At 35.7% G+C, this 20,569-nt stretch overlaps 1 protein-coding gene across 5 annotated transcripts; it reads right to left on the reverse strand.

The window, feature by feature from the left end:
- Nucleotides 1-1,643: 1,643 nt before the first annotated feature.
- LOC125665220 (uncharacterized) lies at nt 1,644-20,563 on the reverse strand. Of its 5 annotated transcripts, XR_008799375.1 has the most exons (13): nt 20,549-20,563; nt 20,153-20,452; nt 19,415-19,535; nt 18,650-18,851; nt 15,242-16,098; nt 15,006-15,129; nt 14,572-14,760; nt 14,399-14,435; nt 14,151-14,270; nt 13,736-13,900; nt 13,213-13,309; nt 6,440-6,533; nt 1,644-3,929 (listed from the first exon to the last, which is right to left on the reverse strand). XR_008799375.1 is itself a non-coding variant. In XM_056152115.1 (12 exons), exons 2-11 carry the CDS (start codon nt 20,373-20,375, stop codon nt 13,215-13,217), a joined length of 2,133 nt encoding a protein of 710 aa, XP_056008090.1. In that variant the 5' UTR covers nt 20,376-20,452; nt 20,549-20,563; the 3' UTR covers nt 1,644-6,533; nt 13,213-13,214. The 5 variants fall into 5 exon arrangements, 4 of the variants coding, with proteins under 4 accessions (XP_056008090.1, XP_056008091.1, XP_056008092.1 ...); XM_056152115.1 differs by having other exon boundaries at nt 1,644-6,533; XM_056152116.1 differs by lacking the exons at nt 1,644-3,929; nt 6,440-6,533 and adding an exon at nt 12,171-12,993.
- Nucleotides 20,564-20,569: the final 6 nt, after the last annotated feature.

Here is a 20,569-nt window from a genome sequence, read left to right on the forward strand (position 1 = left end):
CAGGCCAGGTCTTTCAATAGTTTCTTAGAATTTCCATGTGCTCGAATTGTGCTCCTTTATTAGCTGACCCGTTTTTATAGTCTAGAATCTATTCGAAAACTCTCTTGTTGTACTCTTCAACTCAACATTTAGATATATCGACGACGTTTTATATACATGTATTAACAATGGTTATATTATTCATATATCGATTCGATAAAAGACACCACATAGTCTTCCTCATCGCATCATGTTTAGATATTTGATTGAACATATATGTTAACGGGAAACTACTAACTCAAGTTAGAGACAAACGGGATGATTTCAGCTTCTTCATCGTCAACTTCCCATATCTATGTAGCAATATTCCATTATTACAGGCATAGGGTGTTTATGTCTCTTAAGTGATTCCACACGCAAGACCGTGTACTGCGTATGATCAATTTGAAATCTAAGCAGGAGACTGACAAATAGGTTCATATCACAAGGGTTTCAACAGTCTCGTTAAAAGTCAGCATTTCGCAAATTTTATGGTTGTAATGATCTAATTTACCAATTACTGTTATTGAGTAAAATGCTGTATGACATGTTTCATACCAATTGAGGCCGTTCTTTACACACTGATGGTGACTTAAACGAACGAATATTAAAATTTTGTTGCAAAGCATTTAATTTGTAAGAGAAGAATGACAACAACTTAACAGACCTCCTTTAGGTGAATATGCTTCTACCACACGAAAGGATAATTTTACAGTAAGGTATATATTTTGCTTTTCTTGCTTTAAATGGGAAGACTTATTCCTATTTGTTATTTTGATTATAATACAAGATACAAATTTCGATGTATTTGCATTAATTACGTAGTAGGTATGATATTACACATGTAATAAGAATACACAATCACATTTCAGGTCTCTCTCCTGAAACCTAGGGTACTTTTACATTTAGAATCTAACACTTTCTCGTTTTCCACAGCAACTATTTTACACCAATGACACTTCTGAAATGCGAATTTCTCTCCTACAGAAAGCGGAATATTGAGATGCATCAATTTTATTCCCTTCGCTTTCCTTTTCATGACAGAAAAAAATTCAAAGAACGAATACAGATTTTTATTTCGTAAATCAATTCACATGGGCTCTTAGTGGGTGTGATCGGTAGGAGATGCTTACTCCTCCTAGGTACCTGATCCCACCTCTGGTATATCCAGAGTTCCGTGTTTTCCACTCTCAATTTCATATTCTTTATAGGAGTTGTGAAATTGATCACTGTTCATTATCTTCACCTTTTCATATATAAACAATTAAACACGCCTTAGGGCAAATGTTTTAAAAATGCAAATTTTTCTAACTTAGTGGGGACTCATTTCTTTGAATTATGATGACATCTTTGATAAGCAGAATCTTGCTACAGTACTTTAGAATACCACAACAATACACACGAAAATCTAAACATTGGATCCCTCTATTTCATTCAATGTTTAATATTAGTGCTAATTAAGGTAGGCCATACCCCAAGGTGACAAACAATCCATTGTTTCCCTTGTTTGCGCAGTTTCTCTGTAGTACATGCCATTATAAGATTATATATCATTGTATCCGGGTGATCTAATGAGATTTTTGATCATTGCCCAAGCAGTGAATAAAAGAAAACGAAAAGAAGTCTCCAATTTGTATTAGTTTATATTCTATACAGTCTGTTGATTTGTTTGCTGTCTAACAAAATATTAATATGGTTGAAATGAATTTTAAAAATGTATTGCATCCAGTAATATAACAAAGTTAATGTATGAGAAACATTTTATGAGTCAGACGTGTTTCGTGACGCTGACGTGATGCTGTCTGATTTGTTTCATACCGGTTGTTAAACTGTTCTTGGCACACTGATTTTGACTACGGATAACTCCGTTTACCTGATCAAGATATAGGGCTCACAGCGGGTGTGGCCGGTCGACAGGGGATGCGTACTACTCCTAGACAACGGATCTCACCTCTGGTATATTAAGGAGTCCGTGTTTGCCCAATTCTATATTTTGTATTGCTATTGGGAGTTATGTGATTGATCACTGTTCGTTATCTTCACATTTCACCTATCAACAATAGTCATTTTCATTCATATGTCAATTAGATTTATCCTTATGAACCCAAAATAAAAGACATAAGAGTCGTCCATTTCTGCTTCCAACTTAGATATTTTAATATTGAAAATAGATATTAACGGCAAAACTAACAACTCAATTTTATGACAAACGGGATGATTTCAGCTTCTCCATTGTCAAAAGAGAATTGAATTTGTTATAAGTTTCCTCGTGCATGGTGAAGAGACCGATCTTCCCAACAAGAAGAAAATTACAAGAAACTACTTTTAACTATAGTATCTTTACTTTCTTCAAGGAGAGAAAACGGGAGCTACCTAAAATACATTAAGTGCTTAGCCCATAATATTGAAAAATTTAATATCATATAAAATGAGTTAATAAAAACATGTACATAATTAATCATTTTTTATTTACTAGTAAAACCCAATTAGGACTATAGGTATTTGGACTTTTCTACAATATATATATTTTCAACTTGTCCTTTACCTTATCAAAAATGTCTTTTTTGAGTAATAAGGATTTGTACTTCATTATATAAAATTTCATTGCTTGGCTCAAAGACTTTTAGATATATCCTGCAAAACTAGGTGTAACAAATAAACAGGCTGCGAGGCAGAGACCGACGGACAGACCACATTGATTTAATCATTAGAATTCGAAACTGAACTTTTGAATAACCCCAAAACAATCAAATATATACATACACTAGTATCTTGAAAAAGAAAGTTCCACAGATATCTGAATTTTGAGAGTGATGTGTTAGCAGTTTTACCCAATGCACGAGAGTGACAATGCATAACAGAAAGATGACCTTAAAACCGGTACGAATACAAGTATCATATGATTGTCTACATGTGGTTATGAAAGAAAAATCAATATACAATAGCCAATCCCACAAAGACAAGGACTACATTTTCCTCTCTATATATATTTACCCAAGGCTTCTGCAAATCATAATGCAAACCAACATGGAGATGAACAAGACAAAAGGTAGTACGTTTGTCTTACAGCAGGATGCACTACCTTTTCTCCTCGGGGTTTTGATAACGCTTATGAATTTGTTAGCGTTATTCATTTTAGCTCAGACCAAGAAAATGAGTTTGCAGATCAAAATGCTGTCGATGAATTTGGCTGTGACCGACCTATTGACGGGTGTTGCGGTCCTGGGAGATTCCTGCCTTTCTCCTATATTACCAGAAAGTTTGTGTCGACCATTGATGTATCTCTACTGTCTCGGAGTTGTGGTTTCGTTCCTGAATATTACCGGAATGCTATTCGACCGGTTCTGCGCCTTGTTTTTTCCCTTCAAATACCACAATTTCCTAGAGAAGAAAACGTGCCAATTCATCATTGCATCCCTCTGGGTCTGCGGCTGTCTGTTGACTGTGGTGAATTTTCACGATGGGTTCCGTATCTACGACATCCAAGATCTAGAAGTATGTGCCTCGTACATCATGGTAGGCAAGACGGGATTGACTATTTTAACTTATCTATTCTGCATATCTATGATACTAAACATTGTCCTCTACATCTTGATGTTCATGAAGATGTACAAGCTATCCAACTCTGTACACACTGCAGACTCTCTGAACAGACAAAGACATTTCAAGAACCAGGCCAAAATTCTCATAAATCTGTCTGCCATCACAGGAACCTTTATGGTTCTGTATACGCCAATGATCGTCATGAACATGATTGATATATTCGACAAGAACTCTGCAATGAAGAAGACCATTCTAATGCTTCAAAGCAGATTTGGTGTCCTCGTTCTTCTGAATTCCTTCGTCAATCCTTTCCTTTTCGTGTGGAGATTCCTGGAATGCAGGTACACATTCCTGATGATGGTTTGCTACTGCAATAAGACCAAACGTGAATATTACCGTGACTTCAAGAAAACCCAATGCGTTTCGTTTCTAGATGTTCCAATGACGTCTTGAATTTCGAAGGGAACGCTTTCGAAAATCAATTTAACAACTTTCCCACGTTTCTCCTGTTTTTACTTTTGAATGTACTCCCAATTACGAGGAACTGATTCCACCTCTGATGTGTGTCCAGGGGTTCATTTTGGCCTTCTCTTTTGTATTCTTTATAATATCTATAGGATTTAATGAAACTGTTTGTCATGGTTTTTTTTTTACATTGATCTGTCGATTGATTCATTGATCGATGTTTTCCGCCACACTCAACAATTTTTCAATTATCTGATAAAATGTACCTGGGAGAGACCACCGACCTTTTGAAAGTAAACTGGGAAACTTTCTCATTAACCGACACGAGCGAGATTCTAACCCGCGCCGACCAGAGGTGAGAGGCCCTGTGAATTTGAGCGCAATGATCCAACCACTCGTCCACGGAGGCACCCCATTTCTCTATCTATTCATCCACAGCTGTGTACTGTCAGCTTTTTCATATCCCTACTAACCTGTATTTTTTTATGTCTTAATATCAGTTTTGGCTTTAGTTGATAAATCTTCCTTCGGAGATAGAGTATTTGAAAGGCTTTGAAATGAGAATACGAGACCCCGGATGTGTAAACCGAAAGATGTTTAACTAAGTGATAAACGATTGGCCAAAATTAGAGTGGAATTGATTGAAATTAAAAGAAATATAAGAATTTGAATTAATAACCGTAATGATAAATTATCGTACAAAAGATATAATTGAAGAAACTACCGTCGTAGGAATATATTTGGAACGAAGGGTGTAATGTCACATTTTACAGCGAGATGAGCTTTGTACACGCTCAATTAATGAAAACTAAAAACAAATACAGTGTTTCGTAGTTATTTTGTTTTCTTTGATATTGTAGGTATGGTGCTAGTTGTAATTTTTCTTTGTTCATCGTAACATTTATTTATGTAATCATTCATTCCTCGGGGGTGTTTAGGAAGGGACTGGTTGTACCGAACATTTTAAGTCAATATTGTTTGTGTCGTTGGTGCTTTATATGGTCATTTTCACTGTCCACACACACACGCACGCATGTGTGCACGCACCCACACACGCACTCACAATTACACGCACACACAAAAACGGATTTTAATATCAGATATTTACATAACAGAGTCAGTATATTGTCTATTAACATATTGGTCTTGAACATTTGGATGTCTTTATTAATCATACCTTTGTTGTAGATATCTATATATCATCTGAAACCGTTGTTGTGAAAATAAATTCTAAAATTTCGACATGGTTTGATTGTTTATTTAGTTTATTAGTTTGTATAAGTGTGTGCTATATTTTTATATATCTCAACATTAAGATATATCGACAACGTTTTAGCTATTAACACTACTCATTTTCATTCATATGTCAATTCGATATATCCCAGTGAACTCGAAGTAATAAACACGACAGTCTTCTACATCTGCTTAATGCTTGGATATTTTATGAACTATCGTTGCTAACGATAAACTAACAACTCAACTTTATGCGAAACGGGGTGACTCCAGGTTCTTCCTCGTCAATTTCTAATATTTCTTATAAAACAAATATTCCATTATCACCGATATATGATGTTAATGTCTCGACTGATTTGATACACAAGAGCTTGTTCTACGTATGATCAGTTTTGAAATCAATGCAGGTTACCGACAAATAAATGTTACAGGGGTTTCAACAGCGTCGTTTAAAGTCAGGATTACACAAATAATATAGTCACTATAACAATCTATTTTCCAAATACAACATGTTATTAGGTCGAATGTTGTCTGACGTGTTTCATACCAATTGTTAGGCCGTTCCTTGCATATTAATATTCTCTACCGATTACTCCGTTTACCTGATCCAAATATAGGACTTATGACAGGTGTCATCGGCCAACAGGGGATCCTTCGAGGGACCTAGTCCCAGCTCTGATATTTCAGAGGGGTCCATGATTACCCTACTCTTAAATTTGTATTCTTTAGAGGAATGATGAAATTGCTCACTGTTCGTTATTTTCACTTTTCCGTGATAAAACAAGTCGTTGAGAAATGTTGCTAAACATTACTTTCTTATTGCTTCCTTGATCCGTATTAGATTTTAAAATTATATTGGTCATGAAAATGAATCACAACGCTCTGCATGCCAAACCAAAAGTAAAACGTCAAGCGTGTGAATTTTGGCATTTACATAAGATATGAATCTACTCATAAAAACAAAGTGTATTAATAGTATTTTGATAACAGTTCTGAATTTGCATTTTGTCATAAACTTGATAGAAAAGAGAAATGGATACTCTATCATTTACTTTTAAACATACACAATGTCCTCCGAGGCCCTTGGCCCCACCTCTAGTATGTCCAGTTGTCTACTCTCTATTTTGTATTACTTAATGGAGTTATGAGATTAATCACTGTTCATTATCTTCAACTTTACCTCTGAGTCCGCTTTCTGCAAAGTTGCGTCTGTTCGGTCTACATATCTTTAGTTCCCATGTAGCTTGTAAGATAAGTTCCGATTGGTTGATAAGCTGGGTAAAAAAATTCTTATATCCTACAGATGAAGTCAGGGTTAAAGAACGTAACATCGCAATGCATTTTTTTCTATACATGCAAATGTATTACGGTATTCTAATGCATGTTTTATAATGTTCAAATTGATTGGCACGGGTGTCTGAAACAGTTAAACGAGCATTAATGAAATGGAAAGCTTTTGAACTGTGATGTCATAATATAAAGACTAAAAATAAGCGAAAAAATTTCATGTCATATTTCATATAACAGAGAAAGATAGAATGTAAACACCAAGAGAACTGCGAAGAATGGGAATAACAATCATCTCGTTTGTTATTTGCGACTGTTAATGCTGACCTAACGGTTACAATCGTCTGTTTTCCTGTCACCCCTGATATACTGTAGTAATAACAAAACGTTATACATATGTATGTAGGGGAGGTGACGCGGTTAACACTCATGTTTATTCATGTTCTACATCATCATCATCATCATCATCACATTAGTTATAGCATCATCGATTTACTTCAGATCATATTACCCTTGACCCAAACGAAAAAAGTTGCGAAAAATGCCCTCTACAGCATGAAAGGTAACGATAACGAACATTCATCAATCTAATATAAGCAATACAAAATATATAGTTGGGCAAACACGGACCCCTGGACACACCAGAGGTGGGATCAAGTGCTTAGGAAGAGTAAGCATGCCCTGTCGACCGGTCACACCCACCGTGAGCACTATATCCTGATCAGGTAAATGGAGTTATCGGTAATCAAAATCAGTGTGCCAAGAACGGCTTAACAATCGGTATGAAACACGTCAGACAGCATTTGACCTAAGGATAGGTTGTATTGACGAACTAGATCGTTATAACGACCATAAAATTTCAGAAATGCTGACTTCAATCGAAACTGTTGAAACCCCTGTACTATGAACTTGTTTGTCAGTAGCTTGCCTTGATTTAAAAACTGACCATACGCAGAACAAGCTCTTGCATATCGAATCAGCTGAGAGATATAAACATCATATGCAGGTGGTAATGGAATATTGCTACATGCATATGGGAAGTTGACGATGGAGAAGCTGAATCCTCCCGTTTGTCATACAGTTGATTTGTCAGTCTGCCGTTAATATCTACTTTCAATAAAATATCAAGATATAGGGCTCACGGCGGGTGTGACCGGTCAACAGGGGATGCTTACTCCTCCTAGGCACCTGATCCCACCTCTGTTGTGTCCAGGGTCCGTGTTTGCCCAACTATCTATTTTGTATTGCTTATAGGAGTTATGAGATTGATCAATGTTCGTTATCTTCACCTTGCATGGAATCAACATATGAATGAAAGTTATCATTGTTAATAGACAAAACGTCGTCAATATATGTGGATTCTAAAAAATTCTAAAGAACTTTTAGTAAACTTCCCCAAATCAATAGCATTAAAACCTATGACTTTTCAACACTATACACGACCATTCCTCACGATAAATTAAAGACCAGACTTTTTGATATCATAGACAGTTGCTTCTTCAACAAAAATGGAAAACGGAAATATTCATATCTAGTAATCAGTCATTCAAAAACTTACTTTGTTAAACACCACTCTGATTCCACGCACAAGTACTCTGAAGTTGAAATAAAAAATATGCTAGAGTTCCTCATTGACAATATCTTCGTGGTCTTTGGTGATCAGGTCTTCCAACAGTCTGGTGGAATTCCCATGGGCACGAATTGTGCTCCTTTGTTAGCTGACCTGTTTCTATATTCATATGAAGCAGAATTTAATCAAAAACTTCTACGTGAGAAGAAAAAATCTCTCGCTGTGGAATTCAATTCGACATTTCGATATATCGATGACGTTTTGTCTAATAACAATAATAACTTTCATTCATATGTCGATTTAATATATCCCTGTGAGCTCGAAATAAAAGACACCACAGAGTCGTCCACTTCTGCTTCATACTTAGATATTTTATTGAAAGTAAACAATAACGGCAAACTGACAACTAAGCTGTATGACAAACGGGATTATTTCAGCTTCTCTATCGTCAACTTCCCATATTTATGTAGCAATATTCCATCATCACCTGCCTATGGTGTTTATATATTTCAACTGATTCGATATACAAGAGCTTGTTCTGCGCATAGTCAGTTTTTAAATGGAGGTTAGCTACTGACAAACAAGTTGATGGTACAGGGATTTCAACAGTCTCGATTGAAGACAGCATTTCGCAAATTCTATGGTCGTTATAACGATCTAATTCGTCAATACAACCTATCATTGGGTCAAATGTTGTCTGACGTGTTTCATACCGATTGTTAAGCCGTTCTTGGCACGCTGATAAGAAAGAATGAAAACGTCAGTGGTGTAAATATATGGCTTTTTTCCAAGTAGTATATACAATTATAGCTTGATATTCCATTTATCCATGCTCTAAAAACTCATTTTATATAACAACTACAGCTTAATAAATTCAAATCTCAATAGAAACTCATTGGGACTGAGTCTACATACATGTATTATAGTTTATTGAAATGTGCAGTATCATTCAGAGGAATAAACGACACAATTCAATAATTTCCTTAACTCATCTTTACGGTGGATGGCCATTTACTGATGTAATTAAAAAAAAAAATGGAATTTAAATTTCTGTTTCAGAAAAAGTTTTCTTTATTGTCAATTTATACATGTATGTTACCACAGGAGCCGGTAATGTCCGTTATAATAATATTAGGGGTTTATACTATACATGTACCACCTCTATTAAAATTCAGTTTTTTTAATTGAATGGAGGGTAGTATAGCATGTACTTCTAATATCATTATTACAGACAAAATTAACGGTTCCTTTGATGTTACGCACATAACATGTCTCAAATAATATGTATTTGTTTTAAACAATCATAAACTATTGGCTTATTTATCAATTATATTACATTTGTAAGTATATTTTGTTAAATTCTCAGCAAAATTCGTTTATAATTCCTTTAGGGCTTCTAAAACCATTTTGATCCACCTCAGTCTTTTAGAATAGTATCGGAACTAAAAACAGATAGCAATTGCGCATGCTCAAAGTCTGGTCTAAGGCAGGTAGTTTACACCCAGTATTACGCTCCTTTGTGAAGTGCGATTTAGGCCGGCCTAAAGTTTGGCGTAAATTAGTTACTCGGCCTAAGTTACGCCCTAAATTTACACCTTTTTATGAAACGAGACCCTGGTGTTTAGTGCATTAGTAGTTATGTAGAGGTGTTCTTGAATGAAATCATATTGGGCGAGGCGGAAGTCGAGCCCAATGTTATTTTCAATGATCCCATATATTTCCGTATTGACACTTAGGGATAATACATGTATGTCATATGCAACATTTGCTTTAAAGATTTGAATCCCAACCAAATTTGAACAATAAAAATGATTAGGGTTGGGATTGACCCCGTACGAATTGCACATCAAAATACTCAATGCATCTTAATTGGTATGTGCGGCAGAAATATATATGGTTTAGGGATCAGGACCTCAGTTGTTTTATACACTTTTCAACAATAATGAAATAGGGTTTGGGATGAGCCAAGGGCATTTGCTCAACAGAATATTAATCTTGACATATACAGTAAGAATATATATGGTGTAGGGTGAGGATCCCATCTGTTACAAAGATATTTGAGCAATCATGTGTGTGTGTGTGGGGGGGGGGGGGGGTGACCATGGGGCAGTTGACAAACACTCAAACAGAATAATCAATGCATCTCGATAGGTGCATTAAGAGTATATATATTGTTTTAAAGATATCTGAGCGTTCATAAAATGAGAGCGCTTGTCCAACAAAATACCGGTACTCAATGCCTCTTAACACGTGCAGCATGAGTAATAGACAGAAATGTATAAGATGTATAGGTGGGGATCTCAACTGTTTTAAAGATCGATTAATTGAATGTTGTTTAACGTCCCTCTAGATAATATTTCACTCATATGGAGACGTCACCACTGCCGGTGAAGGGCTGCAAAATTTAGGCGCTTATGGCCTTTGAGCAGGGAGGGATCTTTATCGTGCCACACCTGCTGTGACACGGGACCTCGGTTTTTGTGGTCTCATCCGAAGGACCGTCCCATTTAGTCGCCTTCTACGACAAGCAAGGGTGTACTGAGGACCTATTCTAAACCGGATCCCCACGGGACCTGTTTTAAAGATATTTGAGAAATCATAAAATGAGGGAGTAGAAATGACCCCAAGGCACTTGCCCAACAGAATATTCAACGCATCCTAACATGTGCAGAAAGAATATATATGATATAGGGGCGGAAATGTGAACTGTTTGACAGATATTTGAACAATCATAAAATGGAGGTTGGGTATTATGAAATATGTAGAGGGTGATATGACTCCAAGGGTACTTGCTGGACAGAATAATGAATACATCTTCATATGTGCATTAAAAACATTTTTTTGTTTTGGGGTAAGAATCTCATTCATTAAAACGACATTTGAACAATTAAACAAAAATATCAGTGAAACTGATAGACGCTCCCCGAACTGCATTTAACCAATGAACTACTTCAAATTACGAAAGATTTGCACATGATCAATACCTATTGAAATACTGTTAAAATGAAGTTTTTTAAAATAAGGTATATGCTCTGAGTGACCTTGACCTTTCCAAAATGACATTGAGAAATATTTTTCCACAAGATCTTGTTTCAAGGAACATTTGTGATCAATTATTTCAATTTCTGATGACAAATTTAAGATATATGAGCTTGGATGGACAGACAGACACGCCAGCGACTATATGCTTTCACTGAAAATGTTTGGGGAGATAAAAATATTGGTGGTGGTGGGGGTAATATGACTCCCGCATCACTAGAATACCAGAACACTTTTTGCATCTTGATATAGGCAGCAATAATATACATGTATATTGTTTAGAGGTTGACATTTCATTCAGTTTAAAGATATTTGAATAATTATAAAATGAGAAAGGTTATTCTTGCCCACTAGAACTCTTTAAGTATTATATAATAATTATTAATCAAAAATAAATTTTGTTTTCAAAATGAAAGAAATTTTTTTCACTTACATTTTTTTTAATATTGAAAAACGATTATTACACATTGTCATGATTGGGAAGTGAAAGAATTGGTTCCTTTGGAGATTTTGTTTATGTATACATCGATTAAATTCTTCTTTTAATCTTTTGAGTGTTCTTGTTACAATAGTAAATAATTAAAATGTACCTTTCAGTGGAATGAATTGAACTATAAGTGTGTAAACATTACAAGAGCAATATATATGTACATATGTAGATCACAATTTCATTTCGCTTTACCATTCTGGCATAAAATATCTAAAAAGTGTATTTCTCTTGTTCTTGAAGTATAAATATTTTTTCAATCAATATTATAAAATGTTTCCAATACTTTGAGAGGTCCTTCCTAACTTTGGACCATGATGGATACTTTGAATCCGCACCCCTAGATATATCCACAAACATCAGCCATGCATACGACATTTCTGGGAATTATTTGCTGCTGTGTACTCAGTGATTGATGCTGGTGAATACTTAAATGCTTCGTCACTGAATATTTAAACTCATAGCAGAGATCCTGTCCACGAAGATAAAGGTATTAAGTTATCTTTTAAATTATTCCCATAATAGTTCTTTTGATGTATATCTATTAGGACTGTTTATTGAATGAAAAATTTCAATACAATTTAATTTACAAACATTCTCAATATTTCATTACAAAATGTGTTACAATGAAATAGTTGATAATAAAATACAATATTTACACTAAACATAATGGAAGTCTCATAAGTATGAATCCATAAGCTGACATAAATTATTGTCCATACATAATCTCAGACTTATATTCATGCTTTTATTCATGAATAAAGAAGAGGCCCACAGGCTTTGTAGGTCACATGAGTATAGGTATCACTAGGTCCGAGAGGTATGCAATATAAAAAAAATCCTGTTCTGCGCATCTAAGCTGAACTTTATTGTTCAGCAACATTATAAGATAAGAGGGGATGCTTACTCCTCCTAGGCACCTGATCCTACCTCTGGTATATCCAGGGGTCCGTGTTTGCCTAACTCTCTGTTTTGTATTGCTTATAAGAGTTATGAGATTGATCACAGTTCGTTATCTTCGCCTTTACTGTCAGATAAACGAGTTTTCATAATACTAATACGATATAACTATTTGGAATCGGTCCTACAGTAAAACCCTTGAGTTTTGAAAATCACAATTTTGGCAAATGTTTCCTGCTTTTCCTAAATATGCTTTAGTTTTATACTGTAAAAGCAAATTTAAAGAAGTGTTTCAAATGATAGGAAATAATCACTACAGCAATTTCGGCCCCACCCTGGAACCAATCCCTCTACCCCTGAGATCATTGTGGAGAAGAGTTTTGAATATCATTCAATGTTTGACAGTTTTTGTCCTGCTCTATGGGCTCGGGGGTGGGTGGGTGCAGGAGTCCTGAAATTAAAATTTATGTCACCCTTATCCCAGAAACGCTTTAAACGAAATTTGGAAAGAATACGATGGGAAGTTATCAATAAGTTAAAAACCTTCTAATCCTAACACACACATTTGATAACTGTGATCATTTCGACACCACCTGATACCAAAATCCTACAGTTAATCAATCAAGAATCACAAAGACTAAAAACATAATAAAAGCACCATATTACAAACCATTAGATTGGCAAGACGATCGAATATAGACAAAGAAAGAACCAGAGGGTCATTCCAACAGTTCCTCCGATGACAGCTGCAGCGGCATTTTCAGGTACTAAAAATCAAGGCAAACAACATTTATGACTCATCAAACAAAGGAACAAGTGGTAAACACTGTAGCTATAGGAGGCGATCGAAGCCCTCTGTGTTTAGTGACGTATTACTAAAGACATCCAGCTGCACAACTCCTGAACATTTCTGACATTTCTACTAACAAACTAACACAAAAGTTCTACAGCACACAAAATGACATCGAATTTTTACAATAGATGCGTATCATCCTAAAGTTTGTTTCAAAAAGTTAAATTCCAAGTTACAAGTATAATTTTTCTGCACATTGATAAAAGTTAAATCATCCAGTTTATTATTCATAAAGCGTACGAGAAATTTGTCTTCCATACAGAAATCTTAAAATATCAGCTACGAGGACAATGTTAAGATTTCTGTATGGAAGGCAAATTTCAAAAGTACCCCGACTTACTTGTGAATTTAAAGATAGAAGCTTCACTACGGACGGGATTCCTCTCATTATCACCGTACAGGGTATATAACCTGACAACATACTCAACTCCTGCTTCCAACCGAGCCATTGTGAACCAATGACTATTTTTATGAACCCAGAATGCCTTTTCATCTTTACCACCTGCTGGAAAAGTTGGATTATACTTTTATATGATAGAGATTGACAAAAATGTTGCTAAAACGAGTCTCCTTTCCAATTGAAACTACACCTATTTTATAGTCAAATCTCGTTATCTCGAACTCATGGGGCTGAGACAAAATTCGAGATATCCAAGAGTTCGAGATATTGAGGTAAGAAGACATAAAGAAATATACTTCGGATTTCCAACGAATATCGATGTGTAAGATACTGAATTTCACCTGTGTATATGTACCTTTCGAGTAGGTAAAGTTGATACCCTGAACGTTGTAGCAACTTGAGGCTTGTACCCACATTATCTTCACACTTGACAGGGATATCACGTCTGCGAGTGTTACATTCATAGGTCCGAAATCTGTAAGAAACGATAAAATGTCAACTGTATTTACAATGAATACAATATGTCATGTATGTATAATGAATATAATATGATGTGGAATGCTTAATATAGTAGGAACAACGATATTACTTGTGTTTACTTACAAGAGTGGACCCCTCGAAGGTCAGTAAGATCCGTAATCTGAAATTCATTTCAAATTATTGCTATTGAAAAATGGTGCGATTTTTTCATTTCAGATTTATGATATACGTTGAGGAAAGGACACAAATATACACCAAGGATAAAAATCTGACATTCGACTATGAACATGTATTACCTGAACGCTTCTACTTATAGATAGACCTGCAGAATTGTATATATCCATTCTTATATCTACTCTTTCTGTTGAAACATCACTGACATTCATTGCATGACAATTGTTAATGTCAAATGTTATGGTTCTACCGAGCGAGTCTCCATTGGGAAGATTGTCATCACATGGATTAATGTTACAATAGTTTGTATCCTGGAAAAACCAACAGCCAAAGATTATCATCAAATAAATAGCTGTAAAAATGAGTCCCGAATTTCTCTCAAACCTGCGTGTGTTAGTTTGTAAATCAATTTTCCTTCGATTTTTATTTATTTTTTAACTTTCGTATTTTAAATAATGTCAGAAATACATGGAATTAAAAAAGCTAAAACAAGAAAAAGTAAAGGGAAAAAAAAGAGAACAAAATTTAATAATACTATTTCACAGTGAATACTTACTCGTTGAGGATTTTTATATTCGTAGTCTCTGTTATTTATGCGTTCTCCAGTGCTCCGGGCAATGAATCGATATTTGATTTTCTTAACACCACTATGGGGATCTGTAGCACCAAGGATCTGAATTCTGCAAATCAAACACAAATTTACATTCAGAAAACAAAAACAAAATAATGATTCGTATTTTCGAACATGCTTTTAATCAAGTTATCCCTGTAATCTAAACATTGGGCTCGCACCTGCTGGAAAAATCCATTTTATCCACACCCACATTTTTCTGCAACGTAGGACTGCTTGCGGACGGAGGGGAAGAGTCGTAATGTAGGACCATTCGTTCCACTTTAGTGTTTTCAAGTATATCATATGCTTTCACCCAAACAGTCAGGGACTGTCCATCGGATAGTTGTTGGTCTAAAGATATACTGATAGACGTTTCATCAAGACTTTTATTTTGGTATGAGAGAGCATTATGTTGTTCCTTGCCGAATAAGTGAGCGAAGTCATATTTTATAATTCCCCGTTCATTCGGTATGGCGTCTCTGGTTCTCGTCCCTTCAGTGTCATCACGTGAATCGAGTATTCTCTTGTAGCCATCACGATCACCTCCATCGCTCAGAGAAGGTGGGAAAAGTTTAATACGATTTAAATATTTCCCGTTTTCATGTTGAACATTGGCAAAGTAGTTTTTCCAGGTGACAGTGACGGTTTGGGGTTTTTGAATTTGCCACTCGTAGTATACCTCTGGGTTGCCAGACGTAGCGTGCATTAAATGAGTAGGATCTGACGTCACGATGGAGATTGGGTCATAAATAACGAACCGCCGCGCATAGGCAGAGTTGTTCGCTCGGTCATTCGCCTCCAAAATCCAGGAATAGACACCAGGCTGTGATGGTCTGAAAGTAAACGTGTGTTCTCCGCCCTCTGTTGTTTCATTAAATTCTGTTATACTGAGGGGGACAGGATTTGGAACTAAGTCAGTGTACGGCTCTTTGAGGTTCCCTAACCCGTCTGGTTCCAACTTGAAAACCTCTAGGGCGTATCGTGCAACTTTAGAGAGTTCATCCCGCCATCCCTTCCAGCTGAGCTGAATATCCGTCTAAGAAAAAAGAATGAATCATTACTATAAGCACATCAAGGAGGTTTGATCTGTCTTTATGTACAGATTACATAACTTATATAAACGTTATCAAGTTTGCACCAGGTTTTTATCTTTAAAAATATATTTTCAATTGGCATTACGTTGCAACCTCGAAACATACACGGTACGGCAAAATGTATCGTACTACAAACAATATATGTTAGGGACAAATATGTTTACGGTGGTGGAAGCGCAGCCATTGTATACATTTATGTATAGATATATCCATAACAGACACGTAGAATCAGGAAATTCCAAAGTTATCCGGACGTGTATGAACAGCCGTCAAAACATAATGTATCTTGGAACACAACTTTAGACTTTGATCCGCCTACTCATTAACTCGAAGCCGTGGATTGTGACGTAATATTTAGCTTCGTTGTTATCAAACTCAAACTATGTGTGTTTAATATAACTGATTGTAAATTGGTTGAAATTCGGGAATTTGAATACAATTTACTCAATATGCCAGTTTCACAGAAAACTCATCATCAAAATGGATCATCAGTTTTTTTTCTACACATACTTAACTATAGACAATTTTGAACAACCATGTTGTCCAGATCTCATCTTTCTCAAATTTCATTGGTCGAATTCATAGTTAGTGGTACTTGGATGAACAATGAAATTTTTAGAAATTTGTAAGTGAAAAATGTAAAATGTTAATTACATTCCATATTGAATAAAGCGGTCAATACTTTAAACTGATGGCTCAGTCTTTAGTAAATTTGTTATCAGGATTCAATATTGCAAATGTGTGTGATATGGATTACCAAACGGTAACGGATGACAAATGCTAAATACAATGCATTTGTGAAACACTGATGTATGGCAGCAAAATAATTCTGATACCCAAAGAAAGGTCTTGTCGCAAGGATTAAAAATGTGAAATATGAAAGCCCAATCACAAAGCATTCAAAAGTCACGAGTTTTGCCAACGTATGTCAAACTCTTAGGTCAAGGGATCAAAAATTGTGGTACCAAAAGAAAGGTCTTGTCACAGTGAAAATTGACTGACAGTTCGACAGTAACTTAGACATTTTAAATTGGTTACCAGTTTATTTCCATATCAAATTTAGAATTAAAAGTACTGGATGCAAATGTTTCTATGATAATGACAGTCCAGTGTACCAAGGAGCATGAGCATGACGAACGTCCGCTTGTCAATATCATATCTCTCAAATATACTAAACTTGATTTCAGATCAACTGTTGAGTATTATTCTTGATATTGTAAGCCTAATGATTGGATGTTTTCTTTTACTTCTCAGTCGGAGGGTCCGTGTTCGACCCCGGTACGGATTAAACCTAAGACGTTTCCCATAGGTATAGTGATAGCTGTTTCTTCTGGATCTTATCGCCGCATTAAACCTAAGGTGTTTAACATAACATAGTGACTCCCGACGCCACATTAAACCTAAGACGTTTAACGTCGTTAGTAAACGTTCCCTCGCCAACCGCCCGGCAATAGAAGTCACGAGGCTTTCAAATAGGACCTTATAACGGAGGTCCCGGGTCATGGTAGGTGCTGATACCATAATATATTACTTTATTTTCTCATTACTTTACGTTTGATAATTATCCGTGAGACTATATGTTAGAGTTTTGAAGCGCAGATTTAAGACTAGCTGTTGACATGAGCTCTTTTATGGAGGGAGGGGGTAGATACACTGTAGTACGTATAACCCAATATCTCTCCACGGAAGGTCCATCTCAGCAGCTAATATAAGACAATGGTCAATATTTGAAATTGGGGAATAGAAGTTTGAGATTTGTGTTATAACATAAGGTAAAAAGTAAATGCAGCAAATGGTATATAAAAACCAATATATAATATATATGGGAGTTTCAAGCACAGCCAGATGAAAGTTGAAGATAACGAACAGTGATCAATATCATAACTCTTATAGAGAATACAAAATAAAGAGTTGGACAAACACGCACCCCCTGGACATATAAGAGGTGGCGTTAGGTGCCTAGGAGGAGTAATCATCCCCTGTCGACCGGTCACACCGGCTGTGAGCCCTATGTCTTGATCAGGTAAATGGAATAATCCATAGTAAAATTCAGTGTACCAAGAACTGCCTAACAATTGGCATGAAACCCATCAGACAGCATTTGACCCAATGATAGGTTGTATTGGCAAACTACATCGTTATGCCAACCATAGAATTTGCAAAATGTTGACTTTAAACAAGACTGCTGAAACCCCTACACGGTTAGCTTGTTTGTCAGTAGCCTGCCTCAATTCAAATATTGATCATACGCAGAACAAGCTCTAGCGTATCGAATCAGTTAAGAGGTGTAAACACCAAATACAGGTGATAATGGAATATTGCTACATAGATATAGTTTGCCTTTGATATCAATTTTCAATAAAGTATCTTAGTATGAAGCTGATGTGGAGGAAAATGTGGTGTCAATCGGCATATGAATGAAAATGATTATTGTTAATAGATTTCATCATTGAATTTCCGTTTTCATTCTTCTAGAAAAAAGCTCACTAATACCTTTGTCACATCTTTGGCTATATGCAACATCTTGGCATCAGAACTAGGACAATTCCCAGACTCAGAACAATGTACAGGTGTCTCTGTGTCAAATTTTATATTAACTTCCTTTGTGTTTACCCGACCTTCATAGTACTGTTTGGATCCGCCAGGGCTGAGAATTCGGAACCCACCATTTTTTGCTCTGAATACAACATTGTATCTGAAATCCATAGAGAAGAGAGCTTACTCAAAGATTCTTCAAAATTGATTATCAGGTAACTTTTACATGGAATCTTTTTTCTATCCTAGAACATGTACAATGCGTTTTAGAAGTCTATAACCAGAGCATCCAACCCCGGTCGTTTATACAGATCGTCCAATGCATTTCTATATACAGAATCCTTGTCAAATGTTAATAAAGTAAAGTAATAAGACATTTTCAATGAGCCATCTTCCCCGTCAGAGAAACCATCGCTATACTTACATTATTTATATACAGGAATGGTAAATTGAGAACATCAATGAAACCCCAACGATATTAAGGTATACTTATACAATGTAATAAAATCAAGCAAATAATTACAGTCTAAATTATGAGTATGAAATGATATGATTATTATTTTCCTAACAAAGTGGAATGTATACATGTATATAAACAAATGTACAATGAAGCAGGGACGACAACTGTGTACATCAAATTAAGTCTTAGTACATGTACATGTTCACACCCTAAACGAGAGTTTTGTCTATACCAGATCACTTAGTACATAATTCTACACATACGTATCTCCGGAGTCGAATCGAATGTTGAAATCATTAATGTTGGCATTGCATCGGTAGAGTCTGTCGTGTATAGGGTAGTCGTTGCCAACTCCAGGACAGGGTAAAGTTTTTTGGTATTTCTCTACAATAAAAACAGATATCCGTTTAAACATGTATACTTCTCAGTAGTTCTAGACAGTTCTCGCGTTATCACATATCTATAGTTTTGCTTTATGTTACATGGCAACCATCCTTTGAGAGTATCTGCAACAGAGTATCAAGAATGGTCGAACTCGTTACATTTTTAGAGGCTTTATTTCATATATTTATTTCAAATCCGTTGAAAAGGTGAGTCCTGAAGTCACTACTGTTCATGGAGATATGTGGGGTTAGATTACTTACATGTAAAAAAAGAAATAAGATTTCGTTGCAGCCACCCATTGAACATATTCATACTAAACTGTAGATGTAGATATAATGACATTCTGTTCAGCTGAGTGTTCACGAACGACATTGCCGAGTGATAGACGTCTTCGGGCGGGTGAGCTAACTACTAAACATAATCTGTACCCGTGCGGTGAAAATAACTTGCAGTAGAATTTATACTTCTGAACCGAATTTTCTTTTTAAACACGTGTACATAGCAAAGCAGAGATTTGTGTACCAGAAATACTGCTATAAATTCACACTTCAATTGAAATAAGTCAATATATTTTCATATAACTAAAGGTTTTCCATAGACGAAATTACACAGCTTACCTGCACCTACAAGATTTGTAAGACGAGCTTTTATATCCGCCTCCGAAATTCCTAGATCATACTGATCAATGTAACTCGGTTTGTCCGGCAGAAACAGCGTATCAGAACTAAATATGGACTGAAAAGTGAAGTGTATTCTGTTGGCATCCCTGCGATTCGTCCAAAACGTCTCCACGTTGTTTGGACTCATTGCTGAATCAATAGTCATGTTATATATGACCATTTGTTTAACCTGATGGTAATATTCTAATTCCAATGTACTCTGTTCAATGGTCGGCTTATACGCTTCATCTGTTGGATCTACAACGTTTAAGAAAGACGGTTTATTTCAATATGAAGCTTATCTTTCTTAATCATATCAGTAAAAGTTTTCAAAAGATTGAATCTTTGTCATACAATTGAGACAGTTTCCGGTTC

This window comes from Ostrea edulis, chromosome 10, assembly GCF_947568905.1.
Source record: "Ostrea edulis chromosome 10, xbOstEdul1.1, whole genome shotgun sequence".
Classification (NCBI taxonomy): Eukaryota; Metazoa; Mollusca; class Bivalvia; order Ostreida; family Ostreidae; genus Ostrea; species Ostrea edulis.